The following is a 27,749-nucleotide window of genomic DNA, read 5'->3' as shown; positions in this document are numbered from 1 at the left end:
GTTGTAAATATGCATTAGATTAGAAATTATAGGAAAGTCGCAGATCAGCATAAACATTGCATAGAACTAAAGATTGAGAATTGACTGATGCCAAATAGGTGGAAAAATTCACTAGAAAAAGTTCAATCTCAGTCTCAGTCATTTGAGGAGGCCCTGTACTTTGACAAAAGTTAAGGAAGGCAGTAGAAATATAATAAAAAAAATTTGGGTGGAATAACTTTGATAGATAATCTAATTGTATATCAAATTTGGACTTACAACAAAACATATATAAAAAATATTTCTCTTATTCTCTCTATCGCTTATTGGAGAAGGAAGTACATAGATTACCTTATTATTTGTTTGGATATAACATTATTCTTCAACATAATTTCGTGAACTTTTAGGAACTATGAAATAATTATTTTCTTGTAATTTAATTTGCAAATACTTCAATAAGTAGAGACCTATTATTATTTGGCTTAGTTCCTGTTAGTAGAAATTTGTCATCGTTTAAAAGAAAACATTTAATTGATATTTTATATTTTTTATTGAATATTTTTATTCACATGAATTTGTTTTATTAATTTTTTTATATTTGATTTTATTTATTTTATTTTTATTTGTATCGCACACTTATTTTTAATTAATCCTAGACAAATTTGGTTAAGCAACTACTGGAGAGGAACCCACTAGGCGAGTCCGAAGAGGTTCGCGTTTGCATGTAACTCAGCACACAAACTTTAAAAGGCTAAAAATCCGTATATGTTTTTTTTTTAAATATTTTATTTAATATTTTTTTATAATTTTTTTTTTTATAGACGAGCACATATATTTTGTTTTTTTTTTAATTTTATTTAGTTTTGTTTTTTGCTTCCTCGTATTTATCTAAATTCACACTGAGATACGCTTTTTCCGAACAGATACAACATATTTTTTATTTATTTTTCTTTTAATTATTTTAGAATTAATTTATAAATTTATTTTAAATATTATTTAAGTAGTTAAGCATTTTAATTTTAAATTCTAAGCTTGCAAATAAAATTTATTAATGTTGTTTTAAAATTAATAAATTTCATATTAATTTTAATATAATAATACACATTCGATAGAATTGATAAAACTTAAAATTAAAACTAAAAAAAATTCACTAAATTTTAAAATATAAATAATTTACAATAATTTGAGGTTAGGATGCAAAACTGTACATATTAAGCAAATATGAAATAAAAAAAAAATTAAAATAAACAAATGTGATATATATAAAATCAATAAATAATAAATATCTTTGTACAACATTACTAAATACATAATGCAAAATTCCTTAAATTCTTTTAACAAATTTGCTTTAAAATAGGATAACAAATTTTTTTTTTTATTGTTGTTTTTATAATTTTTTTAATTTAATTTAGCTCTTTCTTTTCAATTTAATACTGTTTTTGTTTTTGTATTTGTTTTAGTTATAGTAAATATGTTAATTTTTGGCAAGGCCTACTTCACGCACAACAAATTAAATAAAATAATTAACTTTCGTAAAAAAGGAATTTATAAAAATAAAAACAAATACATGTCATTCCAGGCCCTTTCCAACCCCTTTCACTGCTATTCCCAGCAACGTTAGTTGTTTGGGCTGCGCGAGGCTGGCGGATGTTGATTCATTTGATATGGGCTAAAGCGATGATATTGCCGCGGTCGCATATCGGGTGACGGTGAACCGGATGAAGTAGAAGAGGGTGTGGACGCAGCGGGTGGTGGTGGTGTGCGATTGGCCGAGGCAGCAGCTGCTGAAGCCGCGGCAGCAGCGGCGGCAGCTGCTTGTGCTTGTGCCTGGGCAGCGACTTGTGCTGCCTGTTGATTGGCGCTGGCGAGGAAACCGGCAGTTAGTTGCGGCCACTGCTGCTGGAACATGTGAAATGCTCCTAAGCCGGGAGGTGGAGGCGCTTGTTGTGCATACATTTGTGGCATCATTAGCTGAGCATATGGGGAATTACCACCGAACATTTGCAAATGCTGACGAGCCTTCTCGAAAATTGCCATCGAAGCTGGATCGGCGGCTTGTTGTGCTGCGAACTGCTGCATTAGTGGATCTGGAAACAAGCGCAATGGTGAACGTAGCTGCTGTTCGAGTAATAGCGCTTCCATTGGATCACGATCGAAGTCAGTGAGTCGCGATGAATCGCGAAATCCTTTGGCAAATGGATTTGAGTCGATTTTCAGCTTCGTTATCAGCTGATTTTGATAGGCTGTGACAGCAGTGAAAACGGTTTCAGGAAAAACGTAGGTTTTGTGGTCCAATTCTTGCAGTTCTTTGGGTGTAGTTGGTATGCTCTGACCATGGCTGAGTCGTACCAAATGTATGCGTGGCTGATAGCGATGCATGGAGTTCAAAACAATCTGAAACAACAAAAATAAAAGAAAAAATAAATTTGCGGTTTTACTGTTTTTGTTTATCATGTGCCTTTGGATATTGGGGAAGGGGGTTTGCTGCTGAGAGAAACCACTTAAACAGATACACAAAGTACTCTCTTTTCGCCGGCAGCATGCGCATAGAGTATGTACCAAAAATTAAAAAAAAATATGCAATAAACCAAAGAATAATATGTTATAGATATGGAAATGCCAAAAACCAAAGAAAAACAACAACAAAAACATGGAGAAAATTCATGCACAGCCAAAACACGCAACATTTACTGTGTGCGTGTTGTGTTCATGAATGAAAGTTTGTCCGTCCGTCTGTTTGTCCACATGTCTGCACAAATGTCTGTCAAATGCAGTGCAACTCGAAATGCCACTCGTTCAGCTTGTCAAGTAGCGCGGAAGGAGAAGAAGTGGAGCCTCGGCGGAAAAAGTACTTCAAGCGCTCGAAAGGAACATAAAATAAACACATTGGCAAGTAGCAGCGAATGCGGCGCTTACGGGCTACACTGTGCAGCGGTGGCAAACGCTGAGACGAACTGTCTGCGGGCATTGCAGCCAAGCCACTTTATTAGATTTTTTAGTGCGCCACTTTGCGGCGGTGTTGTCGTCGTCGTTGTTGTTGTTGTTGTTAGTTTAAGACGTTGTGTGAAATTAAAGGCACTAAGGATTATTGTGTCTGGGAAGAAACAGCCTTAAACTAAGACATAAATTTCCGAAATGATTAAATGACGTGCTGCTGTCTAGTAAATGTGAAAAGTTGAAAAAATCTGAAGCTGTGATTGAAGTTAAAATAAAGTCTATTGCTAAAACTGATATCAGTGATACTACATATTATTCTCTGTCTATCTTACATTCTAAAATATTTATCGAAACAGATAAGAGATAAGATTCTTCCTGATATTTCTGATCTATAAAGTATAATGTTAATAGAAGTCGTGAACTCACCTGTCCATTTTTATCCATTTCATTATTGGTTAGCTTTACTTTCTCGAAGGAAATAACCTGTTTTCGTAATGCTTCACAGCTAAATGGACTGTCGGGGTGTGCATATAATCGTGCCGGTGGTGCAGGATCTGCTTTGCCGGCAACCAACCAGGCTGATCTATGGTATGCATACCGATAACGCTTCGAGTCCATGGGTACAATATCGAGTAATACTGCATACCGGTCAGCAGGCTGTATTTGACGCAATGGACCAGAGAAACTAACGCGTACGGTAGGAAACATGCGTCTGCAAAGAGAAAAAATATAATAGAAAATTAATTAGAAAGTACTACAGATTTTTAATATTATTAGAATTAGTTTTAAAGTGTATTTTAAAGTGCAGTTTAAATCATATTTTTTTATTATATTATTATTATTATTAGATTATATTTTTTGAGATAGGCATTTTCTTATAAAAAAAAATTCTTTACAAACTAATTTTAAATATTGTATATTGTATTCAAAGTTTTGAGGAAAACTTTGAATTGTCAATGCAACTAAAATATATTTGCCTTTAGCATCCAAAGTAGGCCTGCCAGACGAATATTGTTTAGTGGTTGGACATAATGTATTAAACGTAGTGATTTTATTTGATGTACCAGGACATAAATTTATGACATAAAATTTTGATAGTGAACAGTAAACCACTGCTCAATATACAAGCCACATCAAGCACAACCGCCAGCCCTAAACTGAAGTGGGTCTAAGCCTTTTATTTGGGCTAACGTTCATAGCGCATCAATCATTTCTGTGCATATAAGCTTTTCTTCCACTCCATGTTCAACTGAATGAATCCCATGGAAAAGTCTTGCGATCAATTGAAGCAATTTTTAAATACAATATAATATTAAATAATGAAGTTAAGAGGTTTTCAAACATTTTTTTTTTAAAATATCATTAGGTGGAGTCAGAAGTATTGCCTAGTACAGGTCTGTAGCCAGAAATTTCCTTCAGAAAGGAGAGACTTTTAGATAATATTGGAAACTTAATAAAAAATAGTCATTATACATTAATAATAAATGAAATTCTAGTGTTAACTAAAATTCTAGAGTCTAATAACTAGTGTCACGTCACAAGTATTAGCTAACACAAGTCCATAGCCAGATATATACTTCAGACAGAGCTTTTAGATATTTTCAGTAAAATAATCATTTAGTATTATTTTTATGTATATAAATGTATAAATGTGGCCTTCCGATTCATTTTGGGTGAAGAAAGATACAGCTCCTCAAGACCCTCCTTGACTACTTGTCTGAACTAAGACATTTAACGATGTGTGTAGCATTTCTTGCAGTTTTCACTAATCTAAGTGAGAAGATTTTGTGTTTAAAAAAAAAAGTTACCACTATCCTTTAATAAAATGTTATTTTTTCCTTTTTTTTATTTCAAAATATTTTTAACTTGGGTGGTTTTACACATTTAACTATTAAATTAATAAAAGTATAAAAAAAAATAAAGTATAAAAAGTATAAAAATTTTCCCAAATCTTTGCTTTTATTGCCCCTCTTTTGTGTATTAGCTGCTTTGCTTTTATAGTTTTTTGTGTAATGTTTTGTGTAGGGTTTTTGTATGACTGACTTTCATTTCGTATATAAAAAAAAAGAAAATAAAAAAAAATATAATAAACAAAAATTAAACCTACATTTTGGGCTCTCAATGGTTGATGTGTCCTGTGGTTTTAATGTGTTTAAACCTGTTATTTATGCTGCTTCTTGCCTTTTATACTCTTCCTTCTTTATATTCTGCTTTTGTTGTTGTCATGTTGTTATGTTGTTATGTTGTTTTTGTATTATGTATACCACGTACTTAGCACAGCAGTGAGCTAAAAGTCAACAAGACAAGCAAGCACTGCACAATAAGAGCAGCGAAGCAGTGAAGCAACGACAGTGAAGCCAGTAATTGAATTTACAATAATAATCAAAACAACAACAGCAAAAGCAACAACAAACAAACCAAAAATAATAAATACAAAATGCAGATGACATAATAACAACACGAGAATTTGTTACGGCGACCGCCCTGATTGTTAGGTGTGATTTTTACAGTGTCATTACACATAAACGCAGGAAGCATTCTTATATAAAAACACACAAAACACACACGCACTCATACACATAAGCAAATTTGATACACGAATACCCTTACAAATAGGTTGGCCTGGCATTAGGGGGTTGGTTTGTTGTTCTTATTTTGGTAATACATTTTTATTGTGTGTGTTGTGTGTTTGTTGCTGGCTTCCTTCAGCAGGTTTTGATTTTGAGGTGTGTGTGTGGTCAATGAAAAATACACATTACACAATTTCTGCACTGCTGTGTCTTGCATTGACACTGAAGAAAAATCTTTAAGTAAGAAGAAAGAATATAATATTCAAAAATGGTTCTATTTTTTGTGGAAATTTGAATTTTTAGTGGAGTTGACACCTTTGACACTTAAAGCGAAGACTAACCAGAGTAACCCGAAAAGAGTAACCAGATATTTTAATTGTTGACAAGTACTACGCCCACCTTTTTTCCTTTTTTTGTTTTGCTGACGTTTACGTGTGTATGTGTGTGTGGTGTTTATTTACGCTTACCTACATGTCAATAAAGGATCTCTGCAGAGAAAGGATTCTGTGACTGCAAATCTTTGGACTTGATTTTTAGACATGCAGGAGCCTGCCTGCGTGTATGAAACGCAGCAGTTGTCTGTCGTAGACAAAGAGTTGCCATATTTTGACAACTTCTGCGGCGTTTAATGAGGATGCTGCTGTGCGTAGGACCACACGCAAAATCGAATTTCCCAGAACAAAAAAAAAAACTATTTCTAGTTCATAAAAAACTAGTGTTCCCTTAAATTAGTTTAAACTTTCTTATTTGTTATGAATAAAACAATAAATTTTATTCATACTCGCTTTTTAAATACAAGCTTTAGGGGTTAACACAGAATAACACAAAATATATATGCATTTTTATCGCACCATTTAATTCACAGCGGCATATCCTGTCCGAGTGACCGACCCATGGTACTGGTCGGTTTGCATGCGGGCAAATGGTAAGGATTAAAACATGTTGTCACATGCAAATGCCTTCGTTAATCTACTCACATTACAAGCTAATTTACAATAAAAGTACATTGAAAATTATAGCCAAATTCACTTTATTAGCGCAGATAAAAATTACGGATACGGATACAGGGGCAAGGACAGGGACAGGGACAAGGACAGAGACAGATACAGATACAGATACAAGTCAACCTGACTAGTTAAGTGTTTATTGTGGATACGCTGCATGTGTTCGACCCTTTGGCTAATGCAACATTTGCATGTTTAGCAACATTTCTTTTTATTAATTTTTTATTTTTACATTTCTCAAAACCCCTTCCTTCGTTCTACATTTAAGGCTTATCTCCTTTGTACTATCTTTCTTACTTGTTTTTGCGCGCCACAAATTTTTTTTTTTTTATTATGCTCCTATTTTAGTTTACATGTATCGATGTATATATTTTTAACTATTATTTTTTGTTTTTGTTTATGCTTACCTGCCGGTTTTTGTGATTATCATTTCTGTTCCCAATTCGTGAAAGCGATCCCATAGCTCTTTGGTCTCGAGATGGCATTGCACAGGCTTTAGGTCATCACAATTGCAAGAACCCACAATTTTTGGGGTTTTTTGTACAGGTTCGGGAGTGAGACGCTCCTCATTATCGGTACCTGGCGATTGTGGTGGTGTTGAACGACCTTGACTGCTTGTGGTGCTGCTGTTAAGCTGTAAGGATGCGTTGTTGTTGTTACTGCTATTATTGTTGTTATTGTTGTTGTATTGGTGATTATTAGTGACGTTGTTATTGAGGCGTCGAGCTTTTGTGGGTGGCTCTTCGGAGTCACTGCAGTCCACAACATCAACATCGACTTCATCTTCAATGGAAATGGGACCTGTAATGAAAATCAAATATTTTAATCCATAGATTCACATGATTTGATATTTGGATATCAAACAAAATATGTTATTAAGATTATATGTTATTAGATATATTAAGAATATGTTATTAGATATATTATGTCTAATATATATTATAAGATATAAATCTTAAGATTTATGAATTTTGAAATTATAAACACAATATTATATATGTATATGATATGTTTATTATTCTTACAAAAAGTAATAAAGTTATTACTGTGTATATTAATTATTTTTTTTTAATTATAATTGATTATTAATAAATTATATAGAACCATTTATATAATACAAAAATAGTATAAGTAATTTTATGTGTTATCATTTACAGAGCCTGAGAAATGGCCGTTTAAAAATTGTTCTAAAATTCAAATTCTCCAAACCCTATGTGGTCATATCTCCTAGGGAAAAAATTTAAAATGTTTTTCTCAACACGCAGGTATTTTATTTAAAAATTAAAGTTCAAAAACAGTTGCACTTGTAAATGAAGCATACACTTTTTTATAGCATATTTACTATATATTATCATTAATAGTCTATTAAAGATTAAGACCTGGAAAAAATTTTAAGGAGCAAGGATATTTTATTTACTACTCGATGTAATGAACACAGCTGTTAACTGGTGCATTGATCTACACCCAAAGTTACTCCTACACCCAAAGGAGTAACACTGGGTCTTTCCGATACATAGAGTCCATAGCAGTAAAGAAAGCACTAAACTATAGTATAAATTGATATAAAGTAATGACATTAAGATGATGACATACCAATGTATTGATGGGGTCGAACTAGTAGAATGGCTGTCATACAATTTAGTTCAAAGGAATGATTAAACTAAACTAAAGGATTAGCCCATGTGTATTTCCCCCCGTATAAACCCAACCGATTCAAGATATGCGCTCAACTGTGGCATAGTTTGGTTTAAAGTCATGACATAGGGGGTCTTTCGTAGAGCGTCTTTTTAATATACAATATATAGTTGCTAGTCGTTCTAAATGAGAGGAACACAGTTCGGTCTAGAGATAGAGCAGTAGGTTACAGTAGATACACACAACACTTAAAGACTATTTGATATAATGTTTCTTGTTTTTAAATTGGCTATGAAGTTACTCCCCTCGACAGGTATAAGAGAATTCTGCTTTCACTCCATCTCTCGCTTTAGAGTCTGCAATATCATTGCATTGACTTTGCTTGACAATGTCAACGTATTCTAATGTCAGACTTTATCGGCCGTGTAAGTATCTGAACACACCATTTTTTATATGCAAATTACACGCTCGTTTTGTGGTTTTTTGTTTCGATTCGCAATTAGATACTTTGTTGTGTGCCCATAAATGAAATATTTCAAAACCGACGATAATTGCGGCTAATGCAGTGGCAATAATTGCAATTAAAAAATCTGTTGTCGCTGTTGTTGCTGTTGGTGTTGTTGGTGTTGTTGTTGTTGTCGTCCGGTGAACAAAGTGCTACCGACTGACAATCGACGGCGTGGACTTTTTTGCTCTGATATGCAAATATGTATTGCAGATACTCACGCGCTAATAAAACAGAAAACAGAAATTGGAGCACGGAAAAAGGTGAGAAAAATCGCATGGAAAACGCTAAGTAAATAATCAATTTCACAAAAATGTTAATAGCTTAAAAGGCTGTTTGCAAATTGGCATCATTCAGCGGCGGAAGCAGGCATTTCATTAGCGAGAGATTGCGCTTAAAAGTGCAAAAGAGCTGCACTTACAGACTACTTAATGCATCCATGCATCTATGCAGTCATGCATCCATTGGACTTAATGGCAATTGCACAGGTCTCCCGACCTGAGAGATGACTTCATTTCCATTGGTGGTTCTTAGCTGTCGAGCGCCGTTAAATTGCACTGCGCCAACGTTTGTTTGCTTTAGCAGCTGATAATTTGTGCAATATTTGCTTAGGCATGCGCAGACCCAGACGGGACCACTAAAAAACTACGTCTACAGCGGCTGCGGAGTGCAGTGGACGGACGTAATTTGCGGTAGTAGCTTGGCTCAATGCTTTTTTAAAGATTTTTAATGGATTTTTTTTATGGATTTTAATTGTTCGCAGTTGCACCAGACGATCAAGTTCACATAAAAGCATTTGAGTTTTTTTCTTTTCTTTTCTTAATATTATTTTAATATGTATTTTTTTTCACTATTTAATTATATTAATAAATTTTTACTTGAATCGCAAACTCGATCAAGCTTCGATCAAGCTTCGATCGAAGCAGTTAAGTCTTAGAAAAAACTTCGAGGAGAAAGACAAGAGAATAAATTGAGACTGAAATTAGCATATGAAAAAGGTGTTAAAAGCTGTGCTTGAAAATATTAAAAATATTAAAATTAAACGGTTATTAATATTCTATAAAAGTTAGTATCAATAAAAACGAATAGTGCCCGCAGCACTGTTCAGCTGCTCATGGCATTTGGTAAATGCTTAGAAGTGATTGTATTCGAAATGGCACTGATCCGGGCACGATTCCGATTTATTTGGAATCGGAATCCGAGTTGTGATGAAAAAATTTGTTGAATTTCAATATTTTTTCAATTTTTTCAAACAACTCTATATTCCAATATAGCATCATTCTCGAGATATCAACTTTTAAAGTTACAAAATGGCAATGAAAACTATACCCGTCAGATGATCAGATTTACGTTGGCTTGATCAATAAGATCATTTAATATAAAAGTGGCCGCTAGATAGAGTTAACAGTTTTTTTGTTAGCCTTAGCAATGCGTCTTTCACTGGCGGCTGACTGTGCACTATCCAAATTTAAAGTTCTGAGAATAGAATTCGTTGCCAAGTAATTATCCAGGCATGCCACGTAAAGGCTATGTGACAACTTGGATTGAGCACCACAAGGATTATGCTATCATTTTCCAAGTTATATGTAATCAGACACGTTGCTTTGCGCTACCCCGAAACCTGGTATCGGTTTGTTATGGGCATCTAAGAAAGTATGTAAGTTAGCAATGCGACAATCTTACAATTTTAAGAGCTGATTTCATAGTCGTAACTTATGTTAAGTCTCAATACCGTCTTAAATTGATGAATAACACTTATAAGTATGACATGGTAACCTTACTACTTGTATGGCAGATTTTTTAGTAGTAACTTAAGTTAAGTTTTAATACTGATCTAAGTTATGTTTAAGCCAACATAACTCTCAGTTCGGGCTGCAATGAAATGTAAAACTATTGTAGAAAGTACTTATAGTTAATTATATATTATATATTACAGTGCAGTGAAGATTCAATATTATGCGTTAGAGTAAAATTAGAAACTGAGTAGGACTATCTATTCAGCTTCATTAATTCGTTTGGTTCTTATAGAAACGCAGAACCGTTATTTTTTGTAAGATATGTTTTAAGTCATCTAAAAATTCCAAATAATGGGAAAGGTTATTTACTCACTCCGTTGGGATCCCAACGTATTACCCAACATTTTGCCCACAATTTTAAATAGTGTTCGCTTGAATAAGATACATATATTGATCAATACTAATAAATTCAATTGTTTAGTATGGCATTAAGTGGTCCAATAGTCTGTCTGTCCGTACATTATATGTTACATTTAATTTATTGTAATCAACATATCAAGCACGTCTCGCCTCTTTAATTAATACTTAAACGGTGACATTCAATAACAATCACTTACGAGCTATGAATTAAAAATGATTAAAATATGACAGCTTTTTAAAAAACGGATTCATGTATTATTTTAAGACCAAATCAAGTTACATATCTCACATATGACTCGATTTAAAAAAAATTCAAAGCGCTGATCTACAACGTCCTTGTGAAAGGTGAAAAACCGACGGAATTAGTGACATGCCTTTTTCATCGGTGATGTCTGACTTTGGGAAGATATATTGGATCGCTTGTAAAATCTCTGCGAAATTACAGATTAAGTATTTAAAGAGTTTTTCGTTGACTCTAATAAACTTTCCAAGATGAAAATACCAAGGATTAGATGGCAAAGAGGACTGATTCATGAAAAAGTTCAATCAGAAGAATACGTTAGAATACAATGTGTTACTAGAGAAACTCCTCAAGTTATAGACATGCATGTATTCATTTATATTTTATTAATTAGAAAAATGTGTAAAGGTATAATATTAAGATAATTATGAGATAAATATGAGATAAAAACTTATTCATTTATAATGTTAGGTGTACAGGTAGACTTCGTCTATAAATAGGAATCCATCTTACGATAGAGGTAGATTAATGAGTAGATAGATGTGCACATACATAAATAGGTAATAGATTGATAAATATATACATAATACTATTGTGCTAATACAAGAAACTCCACGGTTCGTTAATTAGGTGATCGTTTCTTTAAAATAGATATGAACGAAAATAATAGAACAAACCGAATGGCTATTCTTTTTTTAATTTTGTAAGACAAAAGAGTAGTGTTAGTGGAAAACCAAAACTCAATAAAGAAAAGGAGGAGAAGATAATGAATTTTTGATGCTTTCAATGATATTCACTACTACTCTAAAAGGATACAATTGTATATCGCGACGAATGATGTTCATTGGTCTCATAAGCAGACTTCGAAAAATGTGTACTATTGATAACATGTAAAGCTATCTTAAAAGTAACTGAAGAAAATTTAATGTTTCAATGTTTGGAGAAATAATATGTCATATGTTTTAATAGAAATAACTAGAGCATAAGAAATTTAGAACTCAGAGACATGAAATTGATTAATATTATGTTAAATACTGTTAGCATATCGATGCTTAGAGCCTCTATGCTCCACAAGGAGAAGAGGACTATATTAGTGGTAGTAGTAGAAGCAGTAATTAATGCTTAATAATGGAAAACCGAGTAGAAATATATAGCAGATATCAACAGTTAAGATAGATAAGAAGCCTGGATAAATAATTGTAACAGTTAATCAGTGAAGAGATTATGATGAACTTACGTTCTACAAATAAATTCTTAGAAAGGATAATAAGAAGAATTAATTGATGTTATAAGCTTATGGAAAATATGTCAGAATTTAAGAGGCTTCCTAATTGATAAATCACAAGTGATTATCTCTAGAAATTCTCTAGAAATCTCTAGAACTATAAAAGTAGGTAGAGCTCAGGTTAGGTTTAAGGGCGAATCTGCAGATGACTTTAGTTAAAAATTAATCGGAGCAAAAATTTCAACTGATGATTGATGACAAATCGTGAGAGCCCGATATATCCAAAAAAAGCCATTAAAGAAGTTACAACTTAATCGATGCAGTGGTGCTAACTGATTAGTAATAAATCGAGAAGGGCAGATATAATTGGAAAAAACTGTTAATTTAGTTAAAGCTTAATAGTAGATCTACTGATGACAAATTGATTGAAATAAATTTGCAAATATTTAAGTCGTAGATGTGCTAGAATGAAATAAATCATATCAATATATAAAAAAAATCAATTAAACTGATTAAAAGTGATATGAACGCTGATTGTTTTATAATTGGGGTTAAAACTAATAATATACCCCTTTGTGTGATTATAAATATAATATATGATAACAGATTAAGATAGTTCGATTAACCGATTAACCTTTCTTTGTAATGAAAATTAGTTTTCTTCGAATAAAGCGCGTTTTTACTTTTGAGAGAACATTTTATGTCTTGTATCTGGCATGGGTTAATCATATAATTAATAAGATCATGATCATATCATATCATTATATATATACAATACATTGGTATTAAATAATAAATGTTAAGATATGAGAATATTTTATATGTTTTAATATAATTAAAATTTAATATGTTCTTTATATTTGTTTAAATGTTTATATAAAGTAGTAAATAAAATTGCGTATATATTAAAAAAAATCATGCAGCTCAGAGATACCGCAGAAGAATAGCCATTCCGAAGTAGGATGCGGTTAGAAATAAAATCAAATTTCGAAGTCCTTTAGCATTAACTTCGAAAAGTGATTATTTAATGTAAGATATGAAAAAAATAGTATGCGAAGATGGACACAGTTTTAATATATGTCAAGATACAGAGTGCCAAAAAAAGGTTCACTCAAAGAACCCTATTTTATCCCATAAAAAATCATTCCTTAAATGAGTCAGAAATGGTTAGAATAGTTTTATATACTTGATGTATCGTACATATCTCTTTAAATCAGGAGTCTATTCACAAACATTATTTTAAATCTAATTAAATAATAGGCAGCGACATAAAGATACTTGATTTCTAACTAAGGAAAAAAAATGGAAAAAGAACTTTCATGCTCTCATTTATACTGCAGATGATCAGTCTTAATAAAGAATTAGATTAAATTTCTTAAGGAATTTCCTAGAACCCACTTGGTTTTAACTTGGTTATAGTAATGTGTGTAGTTTCTGAATCAGTATTTCATGTATCACAGAAACCCGTATAAAATACTAAATCATAAGCGCGGACATATGAAGATAACATCCCCAAAGACTTAGATTCTTGGATTCTTAGATGGTATACGGATTTATGGAAACAGAGAATCAATGTGAAACTTAACTCAGATTAATTTAATTTAATTAAGTTCAATTCATTTAAGATGAGTTAATATAATTTGTGTGATTTTCAGATCCTTAGGTTTTAGAAGTAGAAATACAATTCATAAGATATATAATCTGAGTTAAATTAAATTCGGGAAAATTAAATAAAATACATTTTTTAAATAAAATAAAATAAAATAAAATAAAATAAAATAAAATAAAATAAAATAAAAAGAATATAAATAATCTTAATTTATATTATATTTAGTATCTTTTAAAAATAAAATTAAATAAAATAAAGAAAATTATAAATTGAGTTAAGAATGATGGATATGTCTTTTGCGAATGGTATGGTATGTTCAATATAATAAAATAATATATAAAAAACTAAAACAAAATTAAATAAAATAAAGTTTAATAAGTTAAATAATATTTAAAAGTTATAATAAGATATGAATGATTGATAGTTTTCTAATAACATCATTGATGTGATTAGAACATCAGACGAAGAATTAACGGTCGGTCTTCAAGGATTCAAAATGGTTTTACTTATGTAAAGAATAGCATGGATTTCAGTTGCTTAGAGGATTAGAAGGTTCAATTGCTTTAAATGACATTAATTAGATATTCAATGACAGCATAAAAAAAAGATTGGAAGATTATTAAAATCAAACCATATAAACCATTTTCTTTAAAAATAATAAAGGTCTAAGGAATTTTAAACAGTACTCCGCTTTGGGTTGTTTAAGATCTTGAAGGGAGAAAATATAATAATTTAGCTCTAATTTAGTTTTCGAAGTTTGAAGAGAGAATATATTAAGTTTAAATATTCAACAACCAAAAATTATAATTTTTATATATTATATATATTTTAAAATATATCAAAAAAAATTATGTATAAAAATATCTGAAAGATAGATTATATGCTCTTAGGAAAGAAATGCAAAGCTTTATAATGATATAAAAAGTTAAGGTGGATTTTAATATCTTTAAAAAGCAAAGTTCACAAAAATCTTGAATTGAGTCTATTGAATACTCTATAATCGTTTCAAAGACTGTAAAAAAAGAAAAAGAAAACTTGGGAAGATCTAAATTGTTAATGTAGCTTTGTTGTCTTTAAGAAGTGTAAGAATAAGAAAAAATTAGCAAATCATACCCTGTAACAGTTAAAAAAAGAAACATTAGGATATATGAAGAAAATATAGACAGATAAATGTAGGACTTTAAGGGTAGCTTCAAAATCTATAAAAAGTAAGATATTCACAAGAATTCACAAGTTATATGTTTAATATTTTCAAAAAAATAAAAAAGAAGAGAATAGAATATAGGAAGAATACATGATTAGATTTTTATAGTTAAGAGTTACTTCTACATCTTTATGAAGTGAAGGACTTCAAAACTATCAAAACATCTTGTACTAATGATGGATTTCTTAAGTGCCCAAAAAATTTGTTGAATATCTTGAATTTAGTTAATAGAATACTCTATAATCGCTTTAAAGTTTTTGGGAAGCGAGAATATTGTAAGTTTCAAACACTATGAAATGAACTCTGAAGACATATTAACGGCTTATAGGTATCAATGAAGCGTTTTGTAATTCTTTAAAGACTGAAAAATAATATAATGTTAGGGTATTAGTATATAAAAGTAAAAGATTATGTTAACACGGGCTTTATTAAGCGAAATGGATCCTCTTAAGAAGAATACAATCTGAAGACTTCAAATTATCACTCGTAAATTAAAGATATTGTTATCACAGGCTTTATTAAGCCCACAATTTGAAGATTTCAACTTATTTCAGTTAAAAATTTAATAATCAGTCTTAAGCAAAGCAAAGAGCTTCTTTAATAACTCAATCAATCGATATAGCCATCTATCAGAGCTATCGAGAGATCCCAATGTGGATTGTTCTCTTATGAAATCTTCTAATAAAATAGAGTTTCTTATGAGATGTGCGGCAGTGGCCGTTCACATAAGCTTAAGCTTAGAAAATTTTAGGTTTAAGTGCAGACTTACATTCTTCTAGGGATTTTCAATGAACGTCTGCGTCGCGGTGCTCTGCTCGAAGCTGAGACTTGACTTTTACAGAACTTTTCGAAATGTTTGGCTTACGACTGTTGCGGCTGCTGCTGCTGCGTCTGAAGCTGCGGCTGCGGCTGCATTTATGTCTCAATTAGAACTGCACTTCAATTAGAATTGCCTTGCCTAACAGTTTCTTCCCCTCTACAAAGACTGTCCATACATAATTTTTTTTCTTTTTAAATTTCTTTCTCATTTCTCCTTTTGGCATTGCCAATTTTCAGCTTTTGATTGGGAAATTTCATATAGAAAACGGACAAAAGTGCAACTGCTTTTTTTATTTGGAATTTTAAGCTTTTTTTTGGATTTTTCATACGTTTTTTTTCAATTTCTTTTTGTTTTTGTACAAAGAAAAAACAACATAAAAATTAGGTGTATTTTTTTGGTAGCAAATAGCAAAAGAAAAAACTCACTTGCACTGCGGACCGACGATTCTCGACTTGAGGCATCTTCACGTGCCATTATCGCCGCTATGGAAAAATCTGTAGCTGAGCCGGCGGCAGTTTTGCTGCTTGCCGTTGTTGTTGTTGGATTTGTGGCGGCGGGCACTGGCGGTAAAACGCCGCCATTGCAAATGTACGGATGCGAGCCAACCAACATTCTGCTATCGTATGGATTGCGTACGTTAGAGGGGCGAGGAAAACTAATTTTGATAATTTTTAATTAAAACTTTTCGATTCACAAAAATGTTACTTCCTTCAAGTCTTCGCTCTACGCTTTTTGCTCTTCGCTCAACTTTGATAAACACAAATTCGTGGCTTTGTTGTTGTTGTTAATGTTGATTGGGAAAAATCGTTTTTAATTGAATTTTGATTTTCTATTAAAATTTGCACATTTCGTCGTTATTGTTTGATATGTTTTTTGTTTTAATAATTTTGCAAATGTCAGCATAAGGTTTGTTTTTGTTTTTAATTAAAAATAAATTTGTTTTTAATTATTATTAAAAATTCACTTTGTACTTTTCTTAATTAAATTAACTTGTTTATGATTTATTCATTTATTTCATTTATTTGTTTGTGGAATTGAATTAATTTTGTTTGCGTTGTTGAATGTATTTTGCCGACGTTAAGTTTGCGTCTGCTTATCCAGCGGATACACGTTATCTTTAATACTCGTATTGGTTCGAAATGAAAATATCATTTATGCTATTTTTTGTTTTTTCCACGCTTCTTAACAAACATCAACGAAAATCACTCAAAACGTACTTAAAACTATTTTCCTTCAGATTTGTTTCGTTTCTGTTTTTTTTTCGTTGTTTTCTGAATGTATTTTATATGTGAAAATATTGTGGCTTAGTTCTTTGCTAACCAAAAAGTATGAACACAACTGCGAGTCAATTGTGTGCGCAACGAAAGGCAAACGACGACGAACTGAATTCTGTCAAGAAAGTTGTAGAGCTTAGAAGTCAACACTGCAAACACAAAACACACGAAACACATGAAACACACGGCAGCAATAATACAAGCAAAAACAAAAACAAAAACAAAAACAAAAGCAAAACAGTGCACACACAGCGTGAAGCATGCATGAAGCAGTAGTGTAAGTAGCAGAAGCAGAAGCAGCAGCAACAGCAGCAGCTACAAGAAAAACCAGTCTCATTTGTTATCGGCCGTATAACTTGTTGTTCTGTCACGTTTTTGTTTGTTGTAATTGAGCAAACACAGGCGAAAAATACATGCACACACACGCGCACACAACACATTTATTTGCAAGCAAATACATTGAGTGTAAAGACAGCCAGCCAGCTAGCAAATGCGAGCTATACCAGCAGAGCGAAAAGATAAAAAATATTGAAAAAGGGCGTTTGCGTGAGTAGGAGAAGTAGAGACTCTTTAGATATGGGCATAGGCGTGAGCAGTGCTAACTTATGGCAATTCATGGGGTGAAAAAGTGCGTTGCTCTGCTTACTGTTAACAATACAATTGTGCGAACAAAAACAACAAAAACAACAACAACAAACTTAACAACAATTGTTTCAAACAGCACTGTTTGTCAGTTGAGAGTGTTGCATTCATTGTTGTATTAGCAAACTCAATTGCTCAAAAATTCCTATATGAATTTGTGTGCTTTTTCTGATAAGAACTGCTTAAATAAGGCAACCAACAAAAAAAACAAAAATGATTTATTTCTTCGTGTGCTCATTAGAATGAGACAACAATATGCGGCGTTGTACGGTTTAGTATGTTTTATGAAAAGTGGGTTGAGTTATATGTTGAGCGTTTTCACTCAGCACTTGCTGTTGATTTCTAGACTGTGAATTGGCTTCATTCACTTTGAATTTGTATTGTTTGTAGTTTTTTTTTTGGTGAGGAATTTTTTTCTTCACTGAGTTGTCATAATTCATTTACAATTAAAAATGTCGGCACTATTCTCTCTCATTCGTGCAAACATTTTATGTCTCATTTTTGTGTGTGGCGTATAGTGTAAATGTGCAATTGAAGTTGTTTTTTTTCTGGGAATTTTTTCATTTGTAGAAAATTTTGTATATATGCTCGTTTATGAAGTGCAAACGTTTTGACTGCGGTTTTTTCATGTTTCTTGTTGTTGTTTTTTCTTTTTTGTTCACAGTGAGTTTGAAATTTTATGTTTTACATTTTTCTGGTAATCAATTTTTTTCACAATTTGAGTGTTTCTCTAAGTTCCCAACACGTTCCTATATTAGTGTGTAGAGTGAACTGCATTTGAGTTGTTCGTTATTGTTCGTTTGTGGTGTGTTAGGCGCATTACTTTTTTGTCCTTCTGGACATGAATTTTTGTTGTTTTTTTCTTTTCTGCTTTTCGCATGTAATGTTGAAATGTTTGTTAAATATGCTTCTTCTTTTTAACTTTGCTAAGTACTTTTCGCCGTCGTCATCGTTGTTGTTGTTGTTTTATGGCCGTTGTCATCATCGTTGTTGTTGTCGTTTTTGTTGTTGAGTAGTGTTAACTTGACTTTAGTAATTTGGTGTTAATATTTCAGTGGCAAATCAAATGTCCTCGCTTTCTTGTTAAAGTACACAGCCAAGTCAATATTGTCAATATCCTTCCGAAAGCCCATAACTATGTTTCTCAATTGCTTTTTGTTTAATGTTTTTGTTTTTTTTTTAAATGTTGTTAACAGTGGATATAATTTTACATTAATAAACGAATAAACAACAGTTAGCGAAATTTTTTGATGTGATTGATTCTTTTTTTAACTTAATATAATTAATCTTATTTATATTCATAAATTATTGTATAGCTCATAGTATCTTGTTAGTATTGCGAAATTTTCGTATGTAATTAAAAATAAAATTTTTCTAAAATATAAATGAAAAAATAAGAAATAACGATTAGATTTAAATTGAAGATCTAGTCTGAGTTAAACCCACGTAAACCACTTATAAATCTTTGCAGAAAAAAAAGAATAATTAGTTTAAAGACGAGGAGCAAATCTGAGACAGACCCACGTGTGCCGCCCGTGGGACTGTTGCAGAAAAAATATATAATTAAATTTTACAGCTAAGTAACAAAACTCCAGAAAAAATGTGCGAACATAAAAGTCAAGTACGGCTTTGGGTCATTTGGTTAAGGTGCGCTGACTCTGAGTTTCAAATTTGGCAGGACACGAGTTCGATTTCTGGTACTTGCAGTCTCAAAAAATTAATCACGAATAATTAAATACAAGAATTATTTTCAAGACCACTGATGATAGGTACTTGGCAATAATATACAATGAATTTTAGTTTTTGTAGTTCACTGCCGTTCGCAAAACCTCTTTATTAAATTTTATATTGAAGAGCAAATATGCGACAGACCCACATTGACCACTTGTAGGCCTATTGCAGAAAACCGAAATATATATAATATTGGATTTTTATTATTCTTATTGTTTTATTTTCTTTAATCCACAGATCAAGTTAAAAAAAACTGTTCTTTTTCCATTTATACATACATATATACATGTTCTATATTTCAACACTCTTGGAGAGTCTTTTTTGGCTTCTTTTTAAGAATTTCACGTTTTTTATATATTTCATAATTTTTTATTATTATTTACTAAATGTGTAACTTATTTTTCTTTAATTAATGTTTTTTTTCTCGAAGATTAGCTTATTATATCCCATAGATTATAGCGTACTATCGTTATATAATAATTTATATATGTGGTCTGGATATATATTTGTGTGAATATATATAGATATATGGTCTTATAATGATAAAATTACTTCAACTGATTAAAGAAATACTTCTCCGCATGTCTTAGTCCCCGTCATATAGTGGAAACAGCCTGTTACATAGTATTGTATGCTTCTTCAATATATTTACACTATACTTTAGTTATTACAATTATTCTGAAAACTAGACTGAATATATATATATTTAACTAGACTGAATTCACACTTCTAAAACTCAAGTCACCACTCTCACACATTCCTCCTACTTGAAGTCAAGCTTCGCAGCAGTATTATATTTACCTCCAATACACACTTACACTCTTTAACGACCTTTGGGATATGGTAATACATATTTTATGGATAGGTGGACGACAGGATTTGTTGCAAACTCCAAGTTATCTTAATACAATGATTTTATTACTATATTGAGTTGAGGAACTTCTTATTTAACTGTTTGTATGCTCGTACTATTCCCCTATTTCACATTATCTTCAATTCAAGTCGTTTACCAATAATTTAAGTAATAGTCTTTCCATGCTTTTTAAGAGGAATTGTGGAATACTGACCTACCTACCTACAAAATATTGGTATATTCACAAGCAATACTCAATACTTATCAAGCCTAATACATGATAGAGAGATACTTTCCTTAATAAAGGAAACCAAACTAATTTAAATCTCGCAATTTTTTTTTTTTGTGTTTAAAAAAAGATCAACATTAACGAATGTTGTTCGTTAATAGTATTAACTTAATACTAAAACTAGCCACAAGGGAACTAACGAATAGTTTGTCTGTGATGCCATTATAAATTTAAACTAAGAGATTTTTAAAATTCTTGCCTTGAGTTTAAAGAGAATTAGATTATGTGTAAAGAATAATGAAAGCCATGGATTATTGAATTATATGGATTTTGTTTCCTTTTTATCGATGAAGTCGTCGGAGTAGGCCTGTGGCATTGAGAAGAATACTAGTTTCTACATTTACATGCCTCTAAAGCCGCGTATAATCAACGTCCGCTTCTCCTTCAATTTTCTTAGTAACAGTTGAGGTGTTAAAGACACGATGAATATTGACATTAAGTAAATTTTATTCAATAAAACGTTATAAAATTAAAAATAAATAAAAATTATCTTTAAAATATATTAACCCATAATGTGAAGGATAATATACTTTACTCTGATATTCTGTGTATTTCTTTCTTTAGAAGTGCTGCTTCCTATGCAACCTTTAATTACTTGATTTTTTTGTTACTTATAAGCCAATAAATGAAGTTCGCTAGAAGTCATCCTATACTTCCTCCATTCTTCTCGGCTTTAAGTACTTCGCAGATATTGAATTACTTTAAAGTGATTTAAACATTTTTCATTATTTATTTATGTGATTTACGATAATAAGGATAGGACGAAGACGAGAATTGCAGCGATGATGGCACATTGTTAAGAGAATCGTCTCTAATGACTTCAATAACACAAATCAAGTGCTGAATTGCGGCAAACTATGAACTGTCAGATGTGCAAGTATCTCAAGTGTGCAATTAACTATTGACATCCTCCAATTAGTGGAAGAAAGTGTTTATTTGTTTTTTTCTTCTTTCAAAATCTTCTTATTGTGCGCATCCATAAACAATAGAGTTCCGCTTAGCAGTCCCAATTGGAAGTTAAGCGCTGAATACTGAACGATAAATGTTGAATGTTGAATGTTTCCCTCGAACAGTTGGGAACCACTTGACTAGCAAATGTATAAATCAGAGAGCTGGAAAAACAATAATAAATTAAATTAACACTAGGAAGCCAAGCGGATTCACTTCGCAAACCAGAGCTTGTTTATTGCTGACATACGGTGACATACGCGCCAACTACTGTCAAACATGGACAGGAGCGTTGCAGCAGAGCAACTCCCGAACACACACGTTGAAGTGTCGCAGTGACATTGACAGTGTTGTTTACGAAGTCACAGTGGGACACATACTTGAAAGCAGAGTGCGGATGGCAGTGTTGACTTGCTGCATAGAAGACGAGATCCTTTCTCTTATAGGCCCAACAGCGACTTAAGCTGTACACTTGAAATGTCACTGCGTCGAGGCTCTGGCATTGCGAAAAGTGTCAAATTACAGAAATCACACGTATGTGAACCCTCAATGAAGAGGCTGCTTATGGGGTGGGTACAGAAGACTACGGCATTTCACAAATTGGCATACTTTAGGGCGGCGATTGTTGTAAGCTTGCCCTTGTTAAAAAAAATCAAAGTTTCTTTGATGGATTCTGCTAATTTTTAATGAATTTGACGAACTGTCAAAAAAAATTATGAAAGCCAGAAAGTCAAATGATTTTCTGGTATTTTCTTTGGATTACATGGGTTTTGTTTCCTTTTTTCAGGTTAATTGCAAGTGACAAAGGTTGTAATTTGAATTGCCCGTATCCTCTGAATTTGCTTATCGCAATTGAAAGGCAATTGTGCAGAAATTTGACTATTCAATGTCTTGAGAAACAGCATCAACGAATGTCAATGGTTTTAATTTGGCCTAAAAAAGGTCAATGGAATATTTTTATTCTAATGGTTTGAGAATTACTGAGAAAAAACCGAGTTTCGGGATTTTGTATAAGAAATTGTTTATGAATTTTTAGTATTATTAAAAAGTTAAAAATTAATTGGGAGCAGACATTTTAAGTAAATGAAATAGGTTTGAAGACCCTATCCTTCTTAAGCAATTAGATGAACATCATCATGTTGATGCTGTTAATCAAAATTCGTCTCTCAAGTTCGTCAATTTTTTTTAAGAGGGAAATTAATTGCTTTGGACGTTGAAATCAATAGAAAAATTAATTTTTCTGAAAAGGTCTAATAATTCTTAATGAAAAATAACATACTTATTACACACTGAACTGAAATTAGTTTCGGACTATTTTTATTTAAGTAATAGGCTATTGAAGCACCCCGGCCTAAAAGATCTATTGTGCGCCTAAAGGCCCAACTAGGACAATTTTAGACTATTTATAAATTTTGTAATTGTTGTGGGTTTAATTTAACTTTTTTGATTTGGGACGTCTTGTCACCGCTGGGCAGTTGCATAGAACATGTTCTGATGTTTCCTTCTCCTCATGACAGAGTCGACAGGAGTCACTTTCTACCACATCTATAATCTTCATGTGGTAATTAAGTCTTCAGTGTCCTGTAAGAAGATTTTGATATCGTTTCTGCTAAGATCAAGGATAGCATCAACTTTGATGTGAACAGGATCAATGAATCTTTTTGACTGTCGCATGCCTGTTTGGGCTCTCCAGCGTTTAAGTAGTTGTTGTTTCTCCCGTCTACTTGAACTTGGACAGCCCAAACTTTTTATTTTTTCGGACTAAAATTATATCCCAAAATTTTCCATTCTATTTTCTTCGGAGAAAAATTTGATAATAAAAGCGCTTTGAAATATCGGCAATATTAAGATATCTGTATATATTCCTTGGTATTCCGTTTCTTTATATATAAAATATTTTTTCTAACTTAAATGACGATGATCAACTTAAATAGATCCATTAATTCGTTACCAGATTTCGGCCTTATTTAAATCGCGTCTTCACGGGCTTCCTATTCTCATATATTTTTTTAGTTTCGTTAATTGTTCCATATCTTTGTTCTTTGACTGTCACTTCAAATACCTTTTATGCTGAAGCAAAGTACTCGAACCAATGTCGCAGTGCGACAAGAAGATCTATCATGCTATATAAAATTGTTATTATATTAATATATGTTTTTCGGCAGGGCAGTCCATCAAAATAAGTATGGTGCCTCGTAGCTGAATTTATAATCGCTACATTACATCCTTTGCTAATTCAATCTCTATTAAGATCGTATGACAAGAAATTAATTTCTTATAGCATAGGGGGTGACAGTCAGAAAAGTTTGATTTCACAAATTTAATACCTAATCGATAGAATTTTACGCCTGACCATAAAACTGCTACAGGTATTGCCAAATATCTATCAGCAGTAGTCTTGGAGAATATTTGTCTTTGGCATAGAGTATGCCTTTCATATCATCATATATTTTAACTAGGAGATTTTTTACCATATCAGAAAAAAAATATGAAAGCCAGAGGGATAACGATTTCCAAAGATTTTCTTTAGATTACATGGATTTTGTTTCTCTTTTTATTGATGAAGTCATCGGAGTAGGCCTGTGGCATTGAGAAGCCTGCTGGATTCATCGTTTACATACCTCTGTTGAAAATTAGAATGACCTTCCGTCATTCTAGCAACTGTTGAGATGTTTAAGTATTTGTGAATATCAATATTACGAAGGTACCATTGACAATAGTTCGGAGAATTGAAGCCGTTGGCTTATGTTGACATTGAATTGGGTGGCACAGATCCAAATTTGTGCACTTAAATTCTCAACAATGATATGCACTTTTTAATTGTCAAAGTACAAAGTTCTATTGTATACAGTATAGTAGAATGGAAGGAGTGTATCCCATATACGTTTCATTTTTCTTCATTAGAAAATCAAAAAATGACCACCATTATTATCAACATAAAGACAATGTTGCTTGTTAAAGTATTTAAGAGGTTTTTTAGGATTGTGGATGAGCCTTCATCAGCTAAGGCTTTGAATTATCCACATTATTTACCAGAAGTCCTTTGTTATCATATGTCCCAATCATGTTGGATATCTGTATCTGCTTCTGCAGTTAGCCTTTCGTGTATTTGTTAGAAGAGCGGCTTTAGATATATGTGTTTTAAAACGTCATCTAATACTACTGTGGAAGCTGCAATCCAAAACCGAAGCCAACATCGACATCGAAACCCTTTCATTTCTGCATAACAAACCATAAATTAACAAAGGAAATTACGGCGTGACTATTAACACAATTACCGGCTAATTGAACGCTTCGGATGCGCTTCTAAAATGCAAAACAATCCAGCGCGGCCTTTTGGCGCTTGTAAGTTCAGCTTGCAGTGGCGGAGCCAACAAAAAAAATATGAAAAAAATATCTCCATAGCGACTGGAACAGTAGCAAACGTGAGCTGGGCTCTCAAATTATGAGCCAAGCATGGAGCAGCTGGAAATGTAAATTTAGTGTTAAGGTGCATAAAAAGGGTGGAGACGTCTTAATGCAGATTATAGAGTTACGGAGTAGCTACGGATAAACGCACCGAATCTTTGGCTCTGTGGCGGTTTTAAGTGGAAATTAAGCGGCCAACTACGCGCTTGCGGGGCAGGCTCAGCAATTAAAATGTCAAATATCGAATCCGAACTCAATTTTCGACTAATTTCCAGCGATTACAAAAGTACACATCCATTTGCAGGACTTGAAATAGCTGTTGTTATGTGTTTCTTTTTTTTTTGGTTTGGTTTTTGATAAATTGCAGATACATGGTTTCAGTTACGTAAGCGATGCACTCGAAGAGGCGTGATTCGGTTTGAATACGAATCGGCGTGGCTGCTGCTTCGAGGGTTTCCCATTGTGTGACAACTCGAGAATGTTGTGTCAGTTGAAATTTATGGCCTGCTCGGATTCGCGTGTGGTTTTCCCTTTTTCAATTAACGCATCGTTTAAGCCGTGATTTATGCTTACACAACAAAACCACGCTTTACACATAGAACGCCTAATAATGTTGAGGCGCTAGAAGATTGTTTATGAGTCAAATTACCGAACTGAGAGTCAAGAAACGGGAAGGCTCTTGAAATTCGAGGCAGCGAAATGTTTATATATTTTCCAAAATATTCTAATAATGAGTGTTATGAGATCATGAAAGATGCGCAATAAAATGAATCGATTAGAGTTGGAAAATTGTCAGCTGAAGAGCTAAGAGGTGTTAAGATAAAGGCGTTATGAAGAGTTCATCTAAATTTCTCTTGTTTCAGTTCTGATGCACAGAACACTTAAAAGAAGAGTCTTTTCTATATTAAAAAGAGTTGACAATTTAAAGCGTTTTAATTTTTATTATATTACAAAATATATATTAGATAGGATTAGGACGGTTAATCACATCTGCTCTAAGGCTTATGACAAGAACTACAGAAGGATTGTCTACAATTACGAACTTTTGAAGAAACTCAACAACTTCCTCCAACAAAATTAATGTAATTCGAGAATGTTATGAGGCATACGAAATCCTTTAACATCCGTGAATTGAGAAACCATTTCAAGTTATTAACGAACCTTAAATATTGGACAAAGGGATTTTATATAATTTACTAAATCCATTACTAATATTAAAATCTAAACTATTTAAATCTGTCATCGGCTGGGAAAAATTCTCAAATAACGAAACTTGCCCAGAGCGGACGCCTCGAAGCTAAAAAGGATGTTGAATTCTACACTCATCGTTTACTTAAGATAAGTTTGTAAACTGTTTTAAAATCTTGATGAAGATACATTATTTCCTCAGAGGCAGTTTGAGCAGTTAATAATCATCATCGGCACTAAAATCTTCACATGATAATGCGTGAGACATATTTAATATATCAAAGCTGTTCAAGAGTATTACCAGCTTCTTCCTCTTCATCTTCTTGGTTCCGTCAACTCCTCGCAGAGCTAAAGATCAGCACTACAATCGGTATCCGGTTTTAGCCTCACATAAGAAGTCTCTGAATCGAATTAGAGTTTTAACTAGAGTTGTCGCTCAACAGTTCACAAACGCTATTAATGATCTGAGATCTTAAATTGTTGGAATAACTATTGTACGTCAGTACCCGATTGTTAACTTCTAACGAAGCTTAAGAATATAATTAAAAGGAACTCGAAAGGTATTAAGAATAGGAGATTTTGAATAGCATGCTCTTAATATATCTAATGTATTAATATTTATCTAATTGCTTAAATATTTTAACAGAAGCAGCGCATTTACTTCACTAAAGCTGCTGAGGACTTGAGGTCCTAAATTGTTTTCATGTTTGTTGTGAGTTTGAAATCCATTTCAGACTTTGTACGAGGCTTAAGAACTTATTCAGAAAAGCTGAAGTAAATCTGTGAAACAATTAATGATACGAGAACCACATCTACCGTAGGTTTGTAAACCATTTCAAGCTATTACTAAAGCTAAGAACTTTCATAATTGGAGCTTATGAGCCACTAAGGATGGTAAATCGGAAACTAACTATAGACCTTACGGGATCTGGGAATTACTTTCAAGCTGGGGTTCTAAACAATTTTTATGACTATCGTCTAGGAAACTATTTCTAACTTTAAACGAAGCTTGAGAATTTTCTCTGAAGAAGCTCACATCATTCACTAAAGCTATTAATATTGTAAGGTTGTTCAGTTCTGTCTGATTCAGATAGAATGTGCTGCGTTCTGACAGAGTAAGGGCGACGGACTAGCTTTGTTGTCTCTTTAGACGTTAGAATTATGCACTTTTGTTACGGTTATTAAGGATATTTTAACGACTTTTTTAGTTTTGATTTTACTAACTGCAAGGTCCACAAGAATAAAGTGGTGCTTCAGTTTAATATTGAGTTGAGATTGATGGTTTTCTTTAATTGCGAAAACGGATTTATAATCAGTAGGGTCCTCTTTAGTATTTCAGCAGATCTAAGCACAGATTGCAGATCCAAACTGAGCTAACAATGTATTTACTATAAAATTAAAAATTACAATTCCGTACGCTCCTCTCTTCTGATGTGTTCTGCGGGCTTGTCACAAAGTCTGTCTGTTTGTTTGTTTTGTTTGTGTAAATACGAAGGCGTTCATATGACACAAAAATTTCTAAATAATCAAA

The 27,749-nt window shown here is 32.5% G+C and overlaps 1 protein-coding gene across 1 annotated transcript; it reads right to left on the bottom strand.

The window, feature by feature from the left end:
• Nucleotides 1-1,475: 1,475 nt before the first annotated feature.
• LOC119689136 (T-box protein H15) lies at nt 1,476-16,722 on the bottom strand. The gene is made up of 4 exons (XM_038103886.1): nt 16,311-16,722; nt 6,898-7,291; nt 3,343-3,628; nt 1,476-2,373 (listed from the first exon to the last, which is right to left on the bottom strand). Exons 1-4 carry the CDS (start codon nt 16,495-16,497, stop codon nt 1,597-1,599), a joined length of 1,644 nt encoding a protein of 547 aa, XP_037959814.1. The 5' UTR covers nt 16,498-16,722; the 3' UTR covers nt 1,476-1,596.
• Between the last annotated feature and the right edge of the window lie 11,027 nt (nt 16,723-27,749).

The sequence above is a fragment of the Teleopsis dalmanni genome, chromosome X (assembly GCF_002237135.1).
Source record: "Teleopsis dalmanni isolate 2A chromosome X, ASM223713v2, whole genome shotgun sequence".
In the NCBI taxonomy this organism is placed as follows: Eukaryota; Metazoa; Arthropoda; class Insecta; order Diptera; family Diopsidae; genus Teleopsis; species Teleopsis dalmanni.
Note: the sequence above shows the minus strand (reverse complement) of the source record. Positions and strands in the feature narration are given on the sequence as shown.